Source organism: Cheilinus undulatus, linkage group 13 (genome assembly GCF_018320785.1).
Source record: "Cheilinus undulatus linkage group 13, ASM1832078v1, whole genome shotgun sequence".
Taxonomy (NCBI): Eukaryota; Metazoa; Chordata; class Actinopteri; order Labriformes; family Labridae; genus Cheilinus; species Cheilinus undulatus.
In genome coordinates, this window is record NC_054877.1 from 36941181 (window position 1) to 36964282 (window position 23102).

The following is a 23102-nucleotide window of genomic DNA, read 5'->3' on the forward strand; positions in this document are numbered from 1 at the left end:
AGTCGCTAATGTTTAGCCAGAAAAAATGAAGTTCCGGTTTAACCTTTCAAAGTAAAGGCTTGAACCTCAGACAACTGAATCAGCTTTACTGGCCAGTATAATTAGTGGAGATGCTGAGTAAGCATCCACACTACAGTTAGGTTTCACATTGGTATCAAAGTAAATATGGTCAGATAAAAAAGAAAGCTAAAATAAAGTATAAGACCCTAAACCAAAAACAAAGAAAAATAAAACAAAATCAACTTTAAATATCAAAGCTCAAAACTCGGGTTGTCAAGATCTATCCCAATAATGGTGATAAATTGAGGTCCATAATTAGTGTAACATTTTTTTTTTAATTACAATCAATTCCAAAAATGATTGTCTCTTTTAACATACTTCTTTTAAGCCACAGTAGCATCTTCCTGCAGCCACATTGATATAAAAATAAGCCCATATCTGCTCCTTAATGCTATTGAATTTCCCTTGAGATTGATAAAGCATCTATCTAATGTATCTTAATGTCTCATTTATCTTAAAAAAAAGTCACAGACAAGACAAAAGTCATCTGCACATGTACCCTTTTACTGTCACCTTTTCCCTTTACAATCCATAGCAAGTTTTGTTTTCTGTGGTTAAATTAATGTCATTATCTTCTGTCTAACTATAAAACCAAAACAGGAAGTCACTAAACCCAAAGATAAAGACAGTATAAATCCAAAGTGACAAAAATCATGTTTAATGCAAAATAGTGGAATTTGAAAATTTGTTAAAAGGATGTGATTAACTGAAGAGATTTTTAGATTAATCGCAATTAAAATGTAAATCTTTTGGCTGCCTACTTAAAACAAATGAAACTGAATGAACAAATAAATCATGCAATAGTTCAAAAGAATAATGCTATTTTTATGCCTTTGTAAGATTAATAATGCACCTTTTGTTAATCCCATAAACTATTACAGTATTAAAGCCACATTATGTTACATGAATCTGTCTGAATTTGGTTAAAACACCCATTGTCTGTTCTTGGGTTTTAAAGAACTTTCCAGGTCTGACTCAGTCACCCAGCAAAGTGTTGCATGACTCTTTATTGACTTGTTGATAGTGTTTCTACCATCTGAATCCACAACAAAAGATGGATGGAAGGGATGCCATGAAAAAGTGGCGAAATTACACAATATTTAAGATATTCATGACCATAATTAGCCAACATCATAGACAGGATTTATCTCATCACAAGAAGACAGATTAAAGGTACATTTAAAAGAAAACGTTACAAATGAAGCTTTTAGAAATACAATTCTGTGTTTTCTATTTTATTTTCTTTTAAGTATTAAAAAACCTTATGTATTTTTTTAAGCGCAGCAACGCAATACAAAACAACAGGAAGGTCCTGGATGCTTATGTTCGGCTATTACTTTGAAGTGAGGGACTCTATTTCCGGTCTGACCTATCGGTGGATCACGTTACGCAACTGAAAACGAAGCTAGTTTCTGCGGCGGACTCCTCCTCTGAGTTCACATCTTGTTGGCTGGCTTTTAAGTGGGACACACCCACGGTCTGACCGCTGGTCTGGTCTGCTGTTTCTACACGTTAACGACATGACATGAAACGCAAGAAAAGCTGTATTTTATCCCATATTTTCCTCTTTGGTATTGTGTGGGGATGCCAGAAGACCCTCTGCTTGTCTGGACTTTATACAGACCGGTAACAGGTGAATTTATCGGTGTATCCATCGTGTAACCCATACGTATGAAATTCTCAACGATTTCCCCTCCAGAAAGACCAGAGGGAACTTACAGCTTCTTTAGTGAGCAGGCTTAAGTGCTTATTATCTTCAACAGGGTAATGGAGCTCATTAAATTTATTGAAGCCAAACAGAGACAATGTAAACCACATCATCTATAACTTAAGCGTTCAAGGACTGATGAAGACATACAAGTCTTAAACAGAAACTGAAATTGGTCTTGTGCATGTGCAGGAGTTTGCTTGCAGTTTGTATAAATGTACTCATTCCCTGAAATACACATCTTCTGTATGATTAATCGATCATTAGAATAAAAAAGATGGTATCTTCTCAAAGTGTCTGTATTTTGTCAAACCTATTTAAAAGTTTTCTGTGGATCATTTGCACAATAGATGTGTGGTTAGAGCAATATCATGGCTGAGACTGTGAATGAAAATGATATCTTTTCACTGGGTCCAGAAATCCTGGCAAAGCCCCGGGTTACATGTGATAGTGAACTAGTTTAGGCCAACATTACCCCCATGCCTTGTGAGTGGTTATTGATCGCCTGCCGGTTGGATGTAGGTCAGCCTGACACATATTGAGTTAATGAAACAGAAAGAGTTTCTTTCTTTCTGTCGTTAAACACCGAACAGCCTTTCCTCAGTGTGGATGTTTTAGAAGGGATCGTAGTTTGGAGATAATAAAAATTTGACCTGGCTGAACAGGGGTTATTGGACAGTGTCTGGTGAGTGCTGTTTAAGCTGTTCCTCTGTAAATTTTCCTCTCTTGAAATTTGCTTTAAAAGATCTTAAAATGCATTTTATATTCATAAACTGCACCATAGAGTACCAAAACTGGGTATTGCTTTAATCGGAATGTATGAAACGTCAGTTTATGAAACATTTCTCTGATTTGGACAGAGAAATGAGATTCAAGCCAAGTTATGGATATTTTTCTCTGATAATAAAAGGCAAATATCATAATTTCTCCTCAAATGAATAACCAGTGCTGTGAAATTTAGGGGGCAGTTTAAAGGGCAATTACTTCTTCATATAGGGCCAGGTGGCTTCCTTTATGAAATCATTATTTAAAAACTGCATTTTATATTCACTTGGGTTATCTTTTTAAATATTAAAATTAGTTTCACTATAAAATGCAACTTGTTTTTTTAGAAACATTGAGTTGAATTTACTCAGTTTTTTGTAACTCATTCTAAATACGTTTTATAAACAAGTTACTTGTACTTCAATTTACTTTGGTTTGCTTGGTTTAAACAAATTAAGTAAAAAGGGGGAAAATGGAGTTGCGTTTATTTAAAAAGCCAAAACAGCAATTTAAACTCTATTCTTATAAGCTGATAAAACTCAGTTTAGTTTTAAGTGAACAGTACTAACTCAACCAATGTAAGTATTTTTGTTATTACTCAAATTTTTTGAGTTTTGACAAATCTGCAGTTTTCCCAGAATGCCTTTGGGGACTAAACCTTTATGCACTCTGTTTGCGGCTGCTGTCTTGGCCAGGAAACTTGAAAAGGAGATTTTTAATCTCAAAGAGGTTTTCTCCTGGTTAAATTAAGGTTAAAGAAAATAAATAAAATGCACAACAAGTGAAGTTGCTGTCTCAATTACAAAGGGGGCGATGTTAATGTTATTAATGTCTATAAATGTCGGATGGCACACTGACATTAATGATATATCAATACTGGTTTAGCGGGTCATAGTCTGCAGCCAGACCCCTCTCAAAGAAGCAGGAGCTCTCTAATGGTAAAAGAAAAAAAATGTTTTTATGTCAAATTGATTTGAATTGTCAATTGTATTGTGAGATGATATTACATCCTTAGTTTCTGCACAATAACAGAATAAAAGTATGGATATTTTATCTTTTCTGTGATATTTATTTGTCTGGCAACATCACACAAACGAATCCTGATGAAAATGTGATTCTGCATGTTCACTTACTTGCATAATGGCCACATCATGTTGAATTAGACTAGAACTACCGTCTGATGAGTATATGCCTCTGCCAGACAGTGAAAGTACAGTGGAAGGTCAATAATCTTCTGAGAAAGTCACAATATAGTGCAAGGTCCTTGTGAGCTCACAAAGGTCACAGAGACCTTTGACCTCCCAGATCTAATCCATCCAAGCCAGAGAGTGAGGGCCACATTTTACAAAAAGCTCTCTATACATTCTTGAAATATTGTGCTCACAAGATTTGAGGCCATACTTTCCTTGACCTTGTAGCTCCAAAATCTAATCAGACATCCTTGAGTCAGAGAGGGCATGTGTGCAAAGGTTGAAGAGAATCTCTGAAAGCATTCTTGAGATATTTTGTTCACAAAAAGGGAATGGAGAGGAGGTTGGAGACATTAACCGTTGGCTTATGACCTCAAAAATCACATCAGTTCATTGTTAAATCAGAGCGGACAGTTTTTCAAAGTTTAACAAAAAATCCTTCAAACTGTTCTTGAGATACTGCGTTTACAAGAAGATATCCTGAAAACATAATGCCTGGATGTTGCCGGTGCACAGACATATGATTTATGTATTTTGTGGATAAAACTTCCAGTGTGTCCTTCATTTATTTAATAACACTTTTGGCCCCTCTGTACTAACTGAGCATCGTTTAAACACCACAGCTTACCTGAGTATTATTTCTGACCATGTCCATCCCTTAATGACCACAGTGTACCCATCTTCTGATGGCTACTTCCAGCAGGATAATGCACCGTGCCACAAAGCTGGAATCATCTCTAACTGGTTCCTTGTACATAACAATGAGTTCACTGTGATGGCCTCCACAGTCACCAGATCTCAATGCAATAGAGCGCCTTTGGGATGTGGAAGAATGGGAGATTCACACCATGGATGAGCAGCCGACAATTCTGCAGCAACTTTGTGATGCTATCATGTCAATATGGAATCTCTGAGGAATTTCACGAAAAGTTCTTCCCAATCCTGTGTAATTTTCCAGCTCAAATCATTAAAAAAAAAGAACTCTTAATATAACTGATGAAACACCAACTCAGTCATTGTCAGAGTATAAATATTCAAACTCAGATATCTTTATTTATCTGTTAAATGCTTAATTTATGCTAAAGCGTTTGTATGATACATTCACAAACAGAATCATACTGACAACACTTAAGCCTGTAGAACAGGGGTGTCAAACTCAAGGCCTGGGGGCCAAATCCGGCCCGTGGCACAGTTATACCTGGCCCACCAGATCATATCATATTTTTATTATAACTGGCCCACCAGTATGAGATCTGCAGATTTCCTGCAGTTTAACAATGTCAACTTAACCCTGATGACTGAAAATATCCTTGTTAAAGGGATATTTCAACATTTTGGCAAATTCACCCATTGCCATAATTCCTATAGTCTTAGTAATAGGTTCATTACCTTCAGTTGTCGGTGCAAGCTATTTTTAGATTGCCACGGCCGAGTTCGGACCTGCTGTGCCAACTCAATGTAAGCAGACGGTATTCCGGCTTTCCCTCATCAAACTCATCAAATACACAATCCAACAACTCCAAAACGCTCTCGTGGACAAGTTGTGACCTGCACATTCACCACGCTATGAAACAATAACGTATAATTATGTAACATTACGACACATGAAGCAAATACCCGGAACTATTTCTTGAGTAAACCACTGGGCGGAGTGACACAGTGCAGCAGCCATGTCTGGCGTGCAGTTCCGGCTTTGCATTTAGCTTTAAAACATCTCCGTCTCATAATGTTCCATGATTATTTCATAGCGAATTTGAAACTTTTCTGTCTAAAATCTTAAAGTGTAAGCTCATCTTTGGACCTTTATAACTTTATATTTTAAATTTTATCTCATATTTTGACCTTAAAAGCTTTTGATTTTGAATTGTATGTCATATTTTCACCTTATAAACTCTTGATTTGGAATTTTTTTTTCTCATATCTTTACATTTTCAACTTCTAAATATAACCTTTAATCCCAAATATTGACTTTTTAATTTTTTTATACAATCTTTTGACCTTTAAACACATAATTTTGAATTTTATCTCATATTTTGACCTTTGAAAGTCATGATTTTGATTTCTTTTTTAGTACTTTAACTGTTAAAGATCATGATTTTAACTTTGGAATTTTTTTTTTAATCTCAAAATCATTTATCATCAATGTTCCATTTTTTCCCTACAATTTGTTATCGGTGAAGATGAGGTTGACAGTTTATGGGAAATTTGGACCCAGTCAGGCCCTCAGAATTCGGCTCCTGCTGTGATTGAGTCTGACATCCCTGCTGTAGAACCATGTACAGGGCTTAACAAATTTATTAGACCACCTTAACCCTAACCAAAGTAAGGTTTATGCCACAGCTGCCCTAAATTAACAGCATTGGTAATTACCAAAATTAATTGTTATGTTTCTGCAATGGTTAATACACCAATATGTAGAAGCTCTTTAACCCAGATGATATTTTTAATGCTAAAATATAATTATTATTGTTATCCATGAATTTTCAAATTTACTGATTTACAAAAAAACTGAAAAATTAGTAAAGCACATTATTATTTCTTGATTAATATGTCAAATTCTAGTTATTTACTTGCATTCCTGAACAGAAAAATTATATTTAGTGGTTGAATGTTATGGTTGATTCATTTCTGACTTCTCAGAGAAGCCCAGTGAGCCGGGTCAAATTTGGGTAAATTCAGTTTGAAATCCCTCATTCCTGTTCAAAACGGTAAAATGTGGAGAGCTCACTGGAAATGAAAGAGTCTGCATTAAAGCGCTTTATGATGCTGGATGGTCTCTGAGACAAATATGACAGATGGTCTAATAAATTTGTTAAGCACTGTATGTCGAAATATGTCACTCCAACACTAGGTGGCAGTAATATCTCAGTAGAAGTATCTGCTTTATATTTTTCCCATCTCTTGTCTTCTACACACACTTGTGTCCCTTTTTTAGTCTTATTCCTGGCTGATGAAAACACGGTCGATCTCAAGAAAGTAGTTCTTTTATCCATAGTTTCAATATTAGTTTAACATCTGTCTTCTTTAGATGAAGGAGGTTGTTGAGCTGAAAAAAAGAGAAACAGATTTGTCCAACACATAACAGGTGAATGAACATTTTTCCCCTTTCACCTCCTTTTTTTCTACACTTAGGATTAAAATACCACCAAACGGGAACATATAGTCATGATTCTCTCAACAGGCCGTCTCTTACAGGCTCCCTGATCACAGCTTCTTCATCACACCCTCCATTTAACCTCTGACTTCTCTCTTTGGGTTCTTGACCTCTAGACCTTAAAAACAGGCTCTGTAAATCACTAACAGGTGCAGGTAGAATGTGGGTGATGTGTGTGTGTGTGTTCATATGTGTGTTTCCTGCTTGTCCTCCTGCAGGTTTGTGCAGGCTGCGTTCACCGGCCATGTCTGAAACCGAGTCTCACTCAGACAGAGAGGAGGACTACAGGTTCCTCCACAGCATGCTGATGGAGAAGAAGCTCCACCTGCTCTTTAAGGTCTACACACATGCACACTACATGATTCATGATTCAACTTATTAGAGTAAATTATCTAAGATCTACCTCCATCTGCAGGTAGAAGGTTTTAAAATACACAGATAATGGAAATATTCGGCCTTTTTCCCCAGGAGCTCTGCCTTCAGAAAGTATCCAGACCCCCTTCACTTTTTCAGTTTTGTTGCATTACATCCTGATTCTACTTTCATTCAGATTCATTTTTTTCTCTCAAGCTACTCTCAGTACCCCACAATGGCATAGTGATTTTAGAAGGTTTGCAAATTTACTAAAAATAAAAAACTGAAACATCACTTTCACATAAGTATTCAGACCCTCTGCAACAACACTGGAAATGTAGCTCAGGTAGCTTTGCTGAGATGTTTGAATGAAGTCCACCTGTAGTAAACAGAATTCATTGGACATGATTTGAAAAGGCACATACCTTTCTGTAGAAGGCCTCACAGCTGACAGTGCACTTCAAAGCAAAAACCAAGCCATGAGGTCAAAGAGCAAAGACAGGATTGTTGCAACACACTGATCTGAGGAAGGCTACCAAACAATCAGCTGTACAGAAGGTCCCCAAGAGCACAGTGGCCTCCATAATTATCAAATGGGAGAAGTTTGACAGAACCAGGACTTTTCCACGAGCTGGTCACCTGGGCAAACTGAGCAATCAGCTGAAAAGGGCTAAGAACCTTGTGGTCACTCTGATGGAGCTCCAGAGATCCTGTGTAATGGGACAAAGTTCTAGAAGGACAACCATCACTGTATGCCTCCAACAATCAAGGCTTTATGGCAGAGTGGCTAAATGGCAGTCTCTCCTCTGTGTAAAACACATGAAAGCCTGCTTGGAATTTGCAAAAAGCACCTGATGGACTTTCAGACTGTGAGAAACAAGATTCTCTGGCCTCTCTCTCTTTGGCCAAATTCTAAACATTATGTCTGAGGGAAACCAGGCATTACCCAACACCATCCCAGTGAAGCATGGTGGTGGCAGCATCATGTTGTGGGGGTGTTTTTCAGCAGCAGAGACTGGGAAGCTGGTCAGGGCACAGTGAAATTGAACGGAAGGTGCAGAGATAAGCTTGATGAAGACCTGTTCTGCAACACTGGGGTCCTCAGACCGGGCCGAAGGTTCACTTTCCAACATGACAATGACCCTAATCACATATCCAAGACAACACAGGATGTAAATGTCCTAGAGTGGCCCAGCCAGAGCCCTGTCTTGAACCCTATCAAATCTCTGGAGAGACCTGAAAATGGCTGTCCACCAACGATTCCCATCCAACCTGACAGCTTGAGAAGATTAGCAAAGAAGAATGCAGAAAATCCCCCAGTCCAGGTGTGCAAAGCCTGTTGAGTAATACTGAAAAAAATAGAAACTTAAGGCAGTAATTGTGCCAAAGGTGCTTCAATAACTACTGAATAGAGGGTCTGAATACTTATGTCAATGTGATGTTTCTTTTTTTTTCTTTATAATAAATTTGCAATAATTAGTAAAATTCTGTTTTTACTTTGTCATGATCGGGTACAGTGTGCAGAGTAAGGATAACTAGATCAAAATTGCAATTTCAGCTGATATTGTGTGGGGATGCTGAGAGCTGAACTGTGAAAGAACTGCTGAAATTAGCCAAAAGCACGTAAATAGCGGGAAATAGCATAAATATAGCATAAATGGCATAAAAGTAGCTGAAAATTGCATTCAATAGCTCAAAACAGAATAAAAATAGCTGAAAATAGCCTTAAAAAGCTGAAAATAACGAAAAAAATTAGCTGATTTTAGCCTAAAAGTAGCTGAATATTGCATTCAATGCTGAAAAAGCATAGAAATAGCTGAAAATAGCATGAAAATAGCTATATTTTAAAAATTATAAAAGTTAGAAATGAGAAAAGGCATAGCAGTCGAATGACGAAGAAACTGACTTTTTAAAAGTTTAAACGGTGTCGATATGACAAAGTATGAAGAAGGAGATAGCCGGCGCAGAAGTAGAATGATAGACAAAATGGCCGACGCGAATATCAATAGTGTGGATGCTCAGCATCCCCACTAATAAAAAGGGGTTTTGTTCAACTGTAGCATTAAGCTGCAACATAACAAAATAGAAGAAAGTGAAGGGGGGCTGAGTACACTGAATCCACTGTTTATCACTGTCAAGACATCAAACACTTGTTTGTACATTTCTAAGCCAAATCACACTCTGGAATAGAGTTGAGGTCTGATTTAATAAAAAAAAAAACAAACATGAAATTGTACAGGAACTACAATACTTCCCATTGGCCAACAATTTGAATCAGTATTTAATTTGAGTTGTATGCCATTCATTTTCCATATGCTGTCCATTACTCTGATATGCAGGAAAATACTTTTACAATATGTGGAACTTTTGCACTGAAATATCTATATTGATTAAATATTGACTCCTCCTCTGTAAAATATATTTGTCAAGTTAAGTGTCAACCAAATGAGTTTGGAAATGTCAGGATATTGGGCAGCTACAAAAATCTAATAAAAGGCTCCCAAGCTCAGAATTTTCAGCATTTTAAAAAGTCCTACTTTAAAGTTAGTCTTTTCCTTTTCTACTTTTAAAGACATTGGCAGCAGAAATTAAAAAAAGTGCCTCTTTATTCAGAGAAGAGTCTTTCTGAGGTATTTTTTTTTATTTGACAGATCCATGAGCGTCTGAAGCATTTTGAGGAGTGCACCCCCATCCCCATTGAGGAGAACGCAATGATTCTGGCCTCAGATGTGAGTGACTCTCTCCAAACTTCTTTTACAGAAAGACGAGGACGACAGTTTGACAGCAGAGGAAGCTGGGAGATTTTATTTTATCGTTTAAATTGTTTCTTCTGATATCCTGATGACTTTCCTGTCACACAGAATCAGAGGTGGAACGAACATCTCGTCTCATGTGTGCTGAATTATGAAATGCTATCTCAGATCTCCGTCACTTTGGGTATTACGGTTTGAAAGGCAGCGTTTTTAAAACAGACACAGTGTGCCAGGAGTCAGTCACAGAGGACAGTGCTGAGCTGAAGGCTGCTAAAATCATTTTGTGTGTAGTCCACATGCATAAGATGAAGTGACAGAGAGAGAGAACTCCCACTGATGCTGCGACTCAAAAGCAGTCACTGTTCCCTTCACATGTGCATCGTATTTCATTTACCAGACTTCATTATTCCTGTTACAAACCATCACTCCAACATTTCCATTTCATCCCATGGCCTTCTTTCTCGCATTTTTGTTCCACATTCATTTCCTCATTTTCCCCCTCTTGTTCCTGGATAAAGTGTTAAAGAAACATGTTCTTAGTTTTTCCCTTACTCTGTGCTCTCATCCTTTTAACACAATGTGCTTCCATTATCTAGATCCTTCCACTTTTGGTGCCTTCTCCAGTTTCTTCTCATTTGCATTCACTTACTCTGCCCTACATTGGGCCTATTTCATAACTACACACGTGGACAAAATTGATGGTACCCCTCTGTTAATGAAAGAAAAACCCACTATGGTCACAGAAATAACTTGAATCTGACAAAAGTGATAATAAATAAAAATTCAATGAAAATTAACCAATAAAAATCAGACATTGCTTTTGAACTGTGGTTCAACAGAATTATTTTAAAAAACAAACTCATGAAACAGGCCTGGACAAAAATGATGGTACCCTTAATTTAATATTTTGTTACACAACCTTTTGAGGCAATCACTGCAATCAAATGATTTCTGTAACTTTCAATAAGACTTCTGCAGCCCTCAGCAGGTATTTTGGCCCACTCCTCATGAGCAAACTGCTCCAGTTGTCTCAGGTTTGAAGGGTGCCTTTTCCAGACTGCATGTTTCAGCTCCTTCCACAGATGTTCAATAGGATTTATATCAGGGCTCATAGAAGGCCACTTCAGAATAGTCCAATTTTTTGCTCTTAGCCATTCTTGGGTGTTTTTAGCTGTGTGTTTTGGGTCATTATCCTGTTGCAAGACCCATGACCTGCGACTGAGACCAAGCTTTCTGACACTGGGCTGCACATTTCTCTCTAGAATACCTTGATAGTCTTGAGATTTCATTGTACCCTGCACAGATTCAAAACACCCTGTGCCAGATGCAGCAAAGCAGTCCCAGGACATAACAGAGCCTCCTCCATGTTTCACAGTGTTCTTTTCTTGGTATGCTTCATTTTTGCGTCTGTCAACATAGAGCAGATGTGCCTTGCCAAAAAGTTCCAGTTTTGTCTCGTCTGTCCATAGGACATTCTCCCAGAAGCTTTGTGGCTTGTCAACATGCAGTTTGGCAAATTCCAGTCTTGCTTTTTTATGATTTGTTTGCAACAGTGGTGTCCTCCTTGGTCGTCTCCCATGAAGTCCACTTTGGCTCAAACAATGACGGATGGTGTGATCTGACACTGATGTACCTTGACCTTGGAGTTCACCTTTAATGTCTTTGGAGGTTGTTCTGGGCTCTTTTGTTACCATTTGTATTATCCGTCTCTTCGATTTGTCATCAATTTTCCTCCTGCGGCCACATCCAGGGAGGTTGGCTACAGTCCCGTGGATCTTAAATTTCTGAATAATATGTGCAAATGTAGTCACAGGAACATCAAGCTGCTTGGAGATGGTCTTATAGCCTTTACCTTCAACATGCTTGTCTATAATTTTCTTTCTGATCTCCTGAGACAACTCTCTCCTTTGCTTCCTCTGGTCCATGTTTAGTGTGGTACACACCATGTCACCAAACAGCACAGTGACTACTTGTCACCCTTTAAATAGGCCGACTGACTGATTACAAGTTTGTAGACACCTGTGATGCTAATTAGAGGACACACCTTGGTTGAACATGTCCCTATGGTCACATTGTTTTCAGTCTTGTCTAGGGGTACCATCATTTTTGTCCAGGCCTGTTTCATGAGTTTGTTTTTTAAAATAATTTTGTTGAACCACAGTTCAAAAGCAATGTCTGATTTTCTTTGGTTAATTTTCATTGAATTTTTATTTATTGTCACTTCTGTCAGATTCAAGTTATTTCTGTGACAATTGTAGGTTTTTCTTTCATTAACAGAGGGGTACCAACAATTTTGCTCACGTGTGTACCTAGAGGTCTACAGTAAAGTGTCTAGGGGTAGCTAAATCACCTATCTCAAATCTATAAAACTAATAAGATAAATGTTTTAACAATGCAACTTTTAAGTCCTTTAGTTGTTAAATATAGAAGCTGCAAGCAGCGGCTCCATTATCCTGTGCTAAGATCTTAATACATTTCTGTTAATGTCTCGTGACGGCAGTTAAAATTTCCTCTGAGGCTGCCTTAAAAATTAAAGTGACTAAATTTAATGCACAGCTTTCAAAAATGTGTATGTATATTAAAAATACATCAAACCAGCAAAAACATACAGGGGTCAGGGTCTGTACAATAAATAAGGGCAGGCTTCTGTTCATAGGCTGGGATATTTTAAAAGATAAACAGCCAATTCCTGTGCATTTTCATTTGAATCTGCACAGTTTTTAATGCTTTCAAATCGAAGTCTATTTTAAATTGCCAGCCATTCTTGACTTTACGGTAAAGATCAAGTGAGATCGAGCTTGAGTGAACCCGGAAACACACAGACAAGCAGCGTTTACTGAGGAATAAACAGAGCGAGTCAGTGACAGTAGAGACTAACCTTGCAAGGCAGATGGATTCGCCCGCTTCTGTGTTTCCATCTTGCAGAGCTCCCATCTGAAAAGTTTTGGCCTGGTTAGAAAGTGACAGGACCAATCAGCATCAAAGGGCAGTACTTTCGGGCACGGCAGAGTCGTGACCATAGATTGTAGAAAGACTTGGGCAAAGTCTGTGTGACGTCAGCCGTCTGCTTACAATAGACTGACTCAAACTGCTTTTGAGGCCAATCCACAGCAGCTTCCATATTGAAATCGCGGTTTCATCCAAACTTTGGATCAACCTAATGACCCGCCCACTAAGCGCAACTTCCTGTCAGCTAGATAGCTAGCATTCTGGTTGACAGAAACATCGCTTCTTATTAATCAAATCAGTTCACAATTCATCACCTCATTTTTTAATTGAAATGCATTTGTCCTACTCCATTGTTATATTTACAAGTTTTTCTTCACCTTTACTCTTATCAGTTCATTTTGTTACTGACTTCAAAACATGATGTAAGAGCTAGAGGAGATTATTAAGTAGTTAATAGCTCATTAACAGCTGGCAACAGATTATTACATGATTTTTTTTAAGTTTGGAAAATAGGCTAAGCTTTGGCACATCTTACTATTATAATTGGCAGCATGTCTATGTGTGTCTGTCTCCATTTGCATGCCATAACGTTGCTCCAGCTGTCTTTGATATCACTCAGAAGACTTCTTGGGTGTACTGGTTCAACACTGGTACCATGTAAAAATTAGAAATATGTTCAGATTTTCTATAAAATCACAAAACGTGCGAAGTCATCATTCGGGAACCTGCTGTGTTGTGTTTACCTTGAGAGTCGGAGCTGGGAATGATGTCACACCTGAGTTAAATTTGTTCCATTCATTCCATTTGTTACACGTTCATAAGAGAAAGTGACAGAACCAGATCAAAGTAAAGCACTTCTCCTTGCTCATATTAAATAAGATAAAAAAAGAGATGTGTCACATGGTGTTAGAACAGTTTACTGCATAAACATGTTTGAATATGGATCTGTCGCCACCTAGCCAGCATGCAAATTGACCTCACTGCATTAGGCATCTAATGATGAGGACGGTAATAGCAAGGCATACATAGAGTAAAGATTAGCCTACCTGTGAAAATTAGAACTGATGGAAGAGTGCTGCAGTTTTTATAACACACAAACTTTCCAGAGATCATGAAACAATTTCAACTCTGTATGACTTGGGTAGGAGTGGATGACACTATGGGAGCTGGCAGTAATGATCAGAAATCAAGCAAAGCGTGATTAAGAAAAGAGTCCCACACAAGGAACTAGTATTGTCGATCAGAAACTCTGGTTAATAGTAGGTGTATGATTCATGAAGGTAATGCCACCTGCAAAGAGAAATATGCACAACAGCAGAAATGTCCGGAATCTCGGGTGGATTGCAAACTTTTTTATCCCAAGTGGATGTGCCACCCCAAACACTGATGTCATAAAATATCAGATCATAAAATTCCCATGCAAACATAATCACATTTTTATTTGGATCAACTTTATCTTGAAGTACATCCTTTTGAATCCTAGTCTTTATTTCAATCAAATCATTATTGCAAGATGGAAAATTTTGCATCAGTGAAAATCAAAATCTTGACTCATCACAAGATTTAAATCAACCTTGAGTTAAAATGACAATACATTTTAATTCTCCATGACTTCATTGTTTTTATAGTGTTACAAGTGATTTTTCATCAGTTATCAAGTTTTTGTACAGAGGTCATCCTGATTTGGGTCAACATAGGTTGGCTGTAAAGGTCTGCCCTTTATATTGCAATTCCTGCCATGTATCTGCACAGTCAACCTCTCCTCTCCATCTCCGTCTCATCTCCTCCTTTGCCTCAGATTTGGTTCGACAGCAACTCTCCGCCTGGCTTAAATCATCAGGTCCTGCAGTTAGGGCCAAACCATGGGTCTGTTTCCCCTCAGAGAGGCTTCTGTTTGCCTACAGTGGAAACTAATGACCTTCATGCATTGTGTCTCTGGAGTGTGCCTCCACATCTTGAAGCAGTAGAAGTCATTACAGTAATATGCTTGACAAGACTGGCCACTGCACACAGTCACTCTCCGCCTCTTCACTTGCTGCTGATGGTCAAGGCTGCTCTGTTTTATCCGACCACGCAGCTGTCGTGTAGCCTTGAACGTTGGTGAGTTTTTTCCAAGACAAAAATCAAGGAAAGAAACTTGTAAGGCAGATGATTAACAACAAGCACGGTTCAAAAAAGGTCTTTCAAAGGAGGTGAACCGGTTGATGTAAGAGTATGGAAATAAACAGTATAATGATGAGTTGTCACGCAAGTCGAATTTTAATTTTTCCCTGTAAAAGAAAGTTACGATAGTATGGACTGTCATTTTAATGTTGAATTTATGTACACATAAAGACAGTTATGATGACGTGTCACCACTTTTTGTCGAGAGCTAAGATGATACACAACACTTTATGTTGAATTTTTGTCTATAAATGAGGAGGGTTATGATGATACGCCAAAGCGGCAACCTCGGGTCCTGAAAAAATTGCAATAGATCGAGTATCCACTTGAGGCTGGCTGCAGGAACACTAGAGTCTCGTCTGAACACCTGTTAAAAAGCCGTTTTACACAAGAAGTAAACTGGTTTACAACCTGGTTCAACAAAGAAATCGTGTCTCATTAGCTAATGTCTTCATGTCCTCTCACTGAACGGGGATGAATTTTTTTGTACCACAATGGTTTAGATTATATTTAGGAAAAACCTCACGGCGCACTGATTGGCGCATCTCATTTGACTGACAGATAGATTGACAGGCAGAAGCTACCTCTAGAACAGTGTTACTCAACCCTGCTCAACCAAAGAGCCCAACTGTTGAAAAATACCTTTTCAAGAGCCACAGTCTAAGTGGTGAAAAGAGGCAAAAATGGCTTAAAGTGGCACTAAGAATTTGTTAAAGGTGGCAAAAATGGTCAAAAACTGGGAGAGAAGTGGCTAGAAAGAGTAAAATGTAAGCATAAAATGGCAAAATCAGGGAGGAAAGTGGCAAAAACAGAGAAAATTGTCAAAAATGAGTGAGAAGTGATATAAAAGTAAAGGGTGGCAAAATTGGACAAAAAGGGGCAAGAAAGTGTCAAAATGTGGTTAAAAATGACTCTAAAGTGACTAAAATGGGAAAAAGCAGCAAAAAGGTGGGAATCAATTGGCAAAAAGCAGCAAGGAGTGGCAAAAAAGTTGCATTCAATGGCAAAAATCATCTTATATGGGCAAAAAATGGCAAGAAAGAGGACATTTTCATGGACCAAAGGGGGGTCCGACAGACGAAGTTTTGGAACCACTGATCTAAGGGGTTGAATACTTTTTTGTAGGCACTGTATCATTTTTTTATTCAGTGTTTTTTCTGTTCAGCTTTTCCTTTTTAAATGGAATTTAGTTAACAGCATGTTTCTTGATTTTGCATTTATAATCTTAATTCATAATTTCAAAATAAAAACTGTTGGCCATAAACTACATTGACACTGGCTATCATCGCTGATGAGTTAATACGGAACAGAGCAGTTTGTTTAAAGTTAGCTGACAGCTCTGTGCATGTCTGAATGCCCTTACCTAGTGATCATGATGACTTGTCACATCAGTCAAAGTTGTATTTTTGTCCCCCTCTGCATGTTTCTGTGTCTCTTTTGGCCAGTGGCATCATGATCTACAGCAAACCTCACTCAAACCATGATCTAACAGTATACCTCTAATTATCAAAAATATAACCGTCCCTCCTTCTCTCTGTCTCTGCTTACAGCTGGCGATGGAGCTCATATTCCAAAGCTGGAGGGATGAAGTCAAAGAACTGGTTGACCTCTTTTCCAAACCCCATTTTAAGGTGAGGAGTTTTTCTGTCTTTGAATACGTTTTGTATTGATGCATACTGTAGCTTTACTCTCATACAGAAAAGTCCTTTGTCAAATAAACTGTTATTTGTTAGGGGAATTTAGCATTATCACATTATCAAAGCTCCTGTGAGGAATTATTATCTTATTTGTGAGTAGTGTTTTTTTAAATCTCATCCTGGCTTCTTTTTAAAAGAAATACTCATTTACTAAGAATAAAGGTTTTTTTCTGCTAACCAATCACTCATAGAGGGGTTAATTAAAGTATTTTTAGAAATTCATGCACTTGCTGCCTTTGCTGAAAGATTACTCATACCTCTCATGTCAATACAATAAATAGGAGGCAACAACAATCTATCTGAGATATAAGTAAAAAGAGCTGAACTGGGCTGCTGAGATCCTCCAGAAAACTGTACCTAGCTCTGTTCCCTTATGTGTCCACTTTAAACATAATTATTCCTTACATATAAGGTCCAGCCAGCAGATAGGAAATGTATCAGAGCTTTGGAAAAAAACTTTGACTAAATATGAAATTAAAGGCTGTGGAAGTTTAACATTAGCTTTGTTTACCAGGGACCTGTGGTTATTTGTAATAATTGAGGGTGATGTCTGTGTTTTTAATCCTGACTCCACTATGTAAAAAATTCCAGGGCAAATATTTCAACACACACAGTTAATATTTATCCCATGTGAATCGGCATTTCTGTAATTGAGGATGGTAATTTTCTGTGTTTTTTAAAGTCTGAGCGGCTTTTTCTGATCCAAAAAGAGAACACAAGCCATGTAGGAGATTATCTACTAAGTTTTGACACATATGGGCAATTACAGGGCTTTTCTTTCAGTTCATTTCATCCTATGCCAGCAAATGATTTAAATATGGCTCTGTATTTATCATTTTCCTGTCTATTTTGACCGATAACTGCTCGTGGTGCGCAGAGAAAAAAAACAGTTGAAAACCTCAAATCTCAGAGTTCTTTGTGCGTGAGTGGTGCAGTGTCTCTACAGCGTGTGAGATGCAGCCCTTACACCAGCTGCCTGTCTGAAAGGGTCAGTAAAGGCATAGTAACGGCAAGGAGTGCTCTGGCCAAGTGACGTCACACTACCAGTGTGGACCAAAACATGGCGGCCTCCTGATGAGGTTATAAGCTTAAATTTACTCAAAATGCAGATATCTTGTGAGTTTTCAGTTCAATATAAAAGAGATACAGATATCTATCCAATAAGGTGACTTTGTCTGATCATGCAGGGTTATTCTGCAAAGAAGCATGGGCCAAAATTCCTCTATAGCATTGTAAAGGACCAATTGCTAATTGTTGCCGCCAAGAGTGGCACAATAAACCATTAGGATTAGGTATTCATATAGGGCCAGATAGGTTAATAAACAAAATCATCCTTTAAAAAGTGCATTTTGTATTTACTCAGGCTATCTTTGTCTAATATTGAATTGTGTTTAATGATATAACACGTTGAAGTGTGACAAATCTGCAAAAAATGTATATATATTCACAGCGCTGAGCATTGCTTGTTCATAAAAATAATGTATTGTGGTAAATTCAGACCTTTGTGGTGTATTTATGCCAATACTTATAAAGCAGTAATGATGAAATGGCTCTTCATTGCACAGCCCTGCAGAAAGATCCTTGTTGATGTTTACATGGATCAGGAAGCAAAAATGTAATCCACAGTAAAGAAGTTGTTTTGTTTCTCTACTTCAGTGCTTTTGCAGATCATTACAGAATAAGTGGTACGGCAACAAGTGCAGCCATTCTTACAAACACAGCGAACACCAGAAATGTAACCTGAGGAACTAATTTCCATGCTTCGTCTGAGCTATTCTGAGACTGTTAGGACGACTGAACACATCAAATGTCTCCTAGTTTCTGTTTCCTACATTCAGCTCTTATGTGGGTCACACAAAGCGACAAATTTACTTCTCTGTAAATTTTATTCAAATTGATTTCACCTCATCATTCTGCCTGCTGAGAGGTGCTGACATCTTCTAACCATGCTGGCACTGAAGCTAATCTACTCCCTTGGTATGTTTATTAGTATTCACTCATGCAAAAGCGCCCAGACTCCTCATATACATGCTTCCTTTTTTTTTCTTGATCTGCTGACAGTCATATTTCAGACACACACACTCAGCGTAGGGTTTTCCAGTGAGCTGCAGAAGTCGTCGTGTCTCTTAATGAGGAGCTGAGGCCCGTCGAGAACCAACAGGTTTGCTTAAACAGTTTTAACGACCTGTTTGTTCTTGGCTCAAACGCAGGCGCTCACACGTACTTAGAAGAGGCTTTTGGTTTAATACTCTGTAAATGACTGTTTGTTTTTTTGACAATCTGTCTCTAAAAGTGGCCAGAGACACATTGCTCACGCGCTGGCTGCTTCTAACAGATCAACTGTTGACGGACTCAAGGATAACAAGTAGACTAACTGACGGATGGATTGGCTGATTGTTAAAATTAAGCTGATCTGCAGATGTTCTCCTCCCCCGTCTCATTCTTTCTTATTACAGTAAATTCCCTTTTATTGGATTTATACTTTAGTCCAGAAAACGAGAGATCCAGAATATTGTTTTTCTGCAAACAAACCAAGAGTTTTCCCCCTGCCAAAGATAACAAACACTGAACTGAAATGAACTGTCTGGGCATTGATAGAGAGTCATATATCACTTCACAGCTGTGCTTTGGAGGATAACATTTCCCTCAGACGTGTGTGATGTTTGAGCTGAGCCAGTGTGACTGCAGACAGGCAGAGTTAGTCAGGAGTGTGGGGGGTTTCTTACAGGTGGCCCTCAGGCTGGCAGTTCGTTTAAAATTAAATTCAATTTGGCATGTTGGCACGGGCAAAAGTCGAAGGTTTCTGACCAAGAATCAAGTGTTGTGCTTGGATTCAGTCACTTTGGTGAATGCAGGCCAGCCAAATTTGTAAGTTTGTTCAGTCTGGTTCATTATTTAGTCATCTTTAATTTTACAGCCAGGATTGGTTTCTTTTTCCGAGTACCTTCTAACTGTATGATTACATAAAATGTTATGTCTAACAAAGCATCAGCCAAGTTCGTTCTTTCCTTTATATGTTCCATCAAGGATGGACTCCATTAAATGAGAAAAGTTTAAAGGTACAGGGGAGCACATTCATTTTTGCTTTTGAGCCAAGATTTTTCAGATTAATAAAGTTCAGTAGGACCACTTTGGTCATACATTTAACCATTTTATTAAAAAATGAATATACAGTTTTACTTGGCAGAGAATGCTCAGCTCAAAAGATGCTCCATGGCTTAGTCAAGCAGCATGCTTTGACTTTCCAGCTAGAAGGTCCCGTATGGATATATACATTTATGAATATGCATACTGAATACAATAAAAATTAGTCCAAAAGTAATTAATCCATAGCATGAATCTGAATATGAGGATGCAACAAGCTTAATGCAATAAAGGAGGAGGCTGGGGTGGAGGATGTTAAGCTATGCCAGCAGCAGCATGGTGCATTAGCATTATTGCAAGCTGGGATTAGTGAAAGGTGGGGCATATTCAAACAAACCAGCATGTTGAGAGAAAGAGCTGTGATTGGCTGTGGGAGCTGGGAGACGATATAACTGGGATCAGCTGATCATGGCTGGACGAATGACTACCATGTCCTGCATGAACTAATGCTGAGCTTCATTAATGTATTTACTTTAGGACTGTTTTCATTCATCTTTATGTCCAACAATTCTTTCACTTAAACATGGTCCATTACATTTTTAAAGAGCATTACAGACAGCGATTTCAAGCCTGTGTTCATAGAAAATGATAGGTAATTTGTTTAAACGACTAGTAAATCCCACGCCTGCTAATTTGATATGTTTTTAACCGTTTTACTGATCAATCACACGCATCCCTAATCTTGATCGTGTTTCCTAAGCTGATGCCCGTCCAAGTTTCGCTTGGGACAGGAAATCTGTCTCTTTTGAGAGATCCAGATCATTTGACTGAGCTCACTAGAGCTGATAGTTTGCCTTCCAAACGGCTCTCTATTTTGTACCAGTTTGACTTTTTTAATTTTGGATTAAAATATTACAAAGGATGGAGGGAAGAAAACTAGCATTCAAAAGGGAGGGAGCTACAGTGGCTAACATTATAGAGCTGTTTAATAGACCAGGCTCATTTGTGAATGGCATTTCATTACTCAGTCACTCATCCCACAAGGTTTATCAGTTGATGGTACATTACTGTTTTACTTGATCACATGATTTCAAACAAGAGACGCACTCAAGGATGCTACTCCTGCTGCAAAACCTTTTATATATTTTTTATATTTACCCAAAGAACATTTATGCCAATCAGCACCTTCACTGAATGTATTTTTCTTTTCTGCAGAGCCTCTTATTTGTCCATGACGCTGTAGCTCAGAGAGACTTTGAGCCCACCCTGCCACCCATACCTGATGACGTCCTGGACAGTGATGAGGAGACTGTCAAAATCGTCAGTCTGGTCAAAACCAAAGAGCCACTGGTTGGTAAACAAACTTTCACGTCACTATTGAAAAGCTGAAATTTCTATGCAGCTCCTGTTTGGCTTTAAGGGACATTTCTGTACTTTTTAAGTTGGGTTGTAAAAGGTTTTTGGCAATATTAGTGGCATTAGCCTCAAGAGATTTTTGTGTGTTGTCCCTTTAAGCAAGACTAGGCTATACAGCACAGACAGGTGCAGTTGCGTTTGTGAGTTTTAGGTAAAACAAATGGGCCAGAAATGATGTTGGCTTAGTTGTATGTTACGTAGAAAATTATGACGCATTTTATCTGTGTTTGGCTCTGTTTTTGCAGTGCAAGCTTCTGCCTAACATATCCTATCACCGGATCAGCTCTTTGGGTCTGTGGGTTTCATCAGAAACAACAACAACAAACTTAGCTTAAATTAAACTAAAAATAAGTGATTTCAACTTAAGTGGCGAGGACATGCCATTTACTGTGGATATAAGGGAATACTTTTATGATACACTGAGGAACAACTTCTACAGATGGAGACTCAGTGAGAAAAGAAAGACCTTATCTCAACCTTAGTGGAGATTGGTTAGCAGGAGAGACCCCAAGTTACCTGGTGGTGTAGGTGTGCAAACTGTGAGCTAACTGCTGGCATGAATGGGACTTCACAGCACTTCTTCAGGACATTTCTGATAGACAATATCGGCTCACAGATGCAGTCAATCTGCATTACTCTCAGTCCAGAGTTCCCTGCCTTTCTGAATGCTGGCGTTTTATAGATTTTTCAACTTTCTGAGAGTAAATTGGAGAACCCAATGCCGAACACTAGAGCTGGATGAAAATTTATCATCCAAGTGTTTGACCAGGCTGGTGACCAGTGTTAATTTTGACAGCTATTTTTTAATTTTAGTCTTACCTTTCAGTTTTAGTCACATTTTAGTCATTTCTACCCTTTCTAGTTTTAGTCGACAAAAACATTTGAGTCTAGTTTTAGTGCATAAAAAGTCCTTACATTTTAGTCCAAACATATATTCTCTTGACTGAATCTGGTACCAAATCATGGCAAACTGCCAAACCTGGGACCCCTGCTTTCCATTGCTGAGAGACAGAAGAGATACAGATGCATTATATTTTGACAGATTTACCCACAGTGGAGAAATATCAAAGCTTTTGAATGTCTGACGAAAACTAAATTGTATATTAGTCTTCGTGTTCTTGCCAGTTGTAGTCATCAAAGATCTAATTTTGGCTTGTCTAGTCTTTCTCATAGAAAAGTGTGTCGACGAACATTTTTAGGCAACAAAATTAACACTGCTGATGACTAGCTCTGCTGCTCATGTTCCTTATATATTTGGTTCCATTTTTAAAGGGAAATAAACAGGCTTTCCAACTGTCAATTCATTACAACAAAGAAATAATCCACTAAAAACATCTTTCCTTACTTGTTGTGCTTAGTTAGTTTTAGTAAACTTTGTTGCTGTTGTCTCAGACAAAGCCCTCATGCCAATGCAGCTGATCAGATACGCTGAGGCGGAAGCAGTTAGTAACCGCTTGCATTGTCAAATACCGCCAAACATGGAGGCTTTAATGGTGAAAAATAAAATACTAAAGATTGTCAACATAGCTTACAATTGAGCCAGCATCATTTTTTAGTAGTTTAGTAGTTTAGTAGTTTAGTAATTTTTACCTAAAACTCGCTAAATTAGGCAGAGCAGGTATACCCGTGAGTAGCGCCGAATAGACTAGCTTACCCAGGTGTGTCATGCTTAAAGGGGCAACGCTCACTGAAATCTCTGTAGGCTAATGCCAACTTCCAAAATACTGAAATATCCCTTTAATGTATACCAAGGGAATCACACAGTGTGCCTTACAGTTACAAATACAACTGATATTCCAGCACTCTTAC

The 23102-nt window shown here is 38.2% G+C and overlaps 1 protein-coding gene across 1 annotated transcript in view; it reads left to right on the forward strand.

Annotated features, from left to right (window-relative positions):
- Positions 1-5903: 5903 nt before the first annotated feature.
- The window catches only part of LOC121520230 (MAGUK p55 subfamily member 7-like), a 54852-nt gene continuing 37653 nt past the window's right edge, over positions 5904-23102 (forward strand). The window contains exons 1-5 of the mRNA XM_041803605.1: positions 5904-5937; positions 7096-7214; positions 9883-9960; positions 16647-16727; positions 21093-21227. Coding sequence (XP_041659539.1) covers positions 5904-5937; positions 7096-7214; positions 9883-9960; positions 16647-16727; positions 21093-21227 — 447 coding nt within the window. The remainder of the gene's footprint in view (positions 5938-7095; positions 7215-9882; positions 9961-16646; positions 16728-21092; positions 21228-23102) is intronic.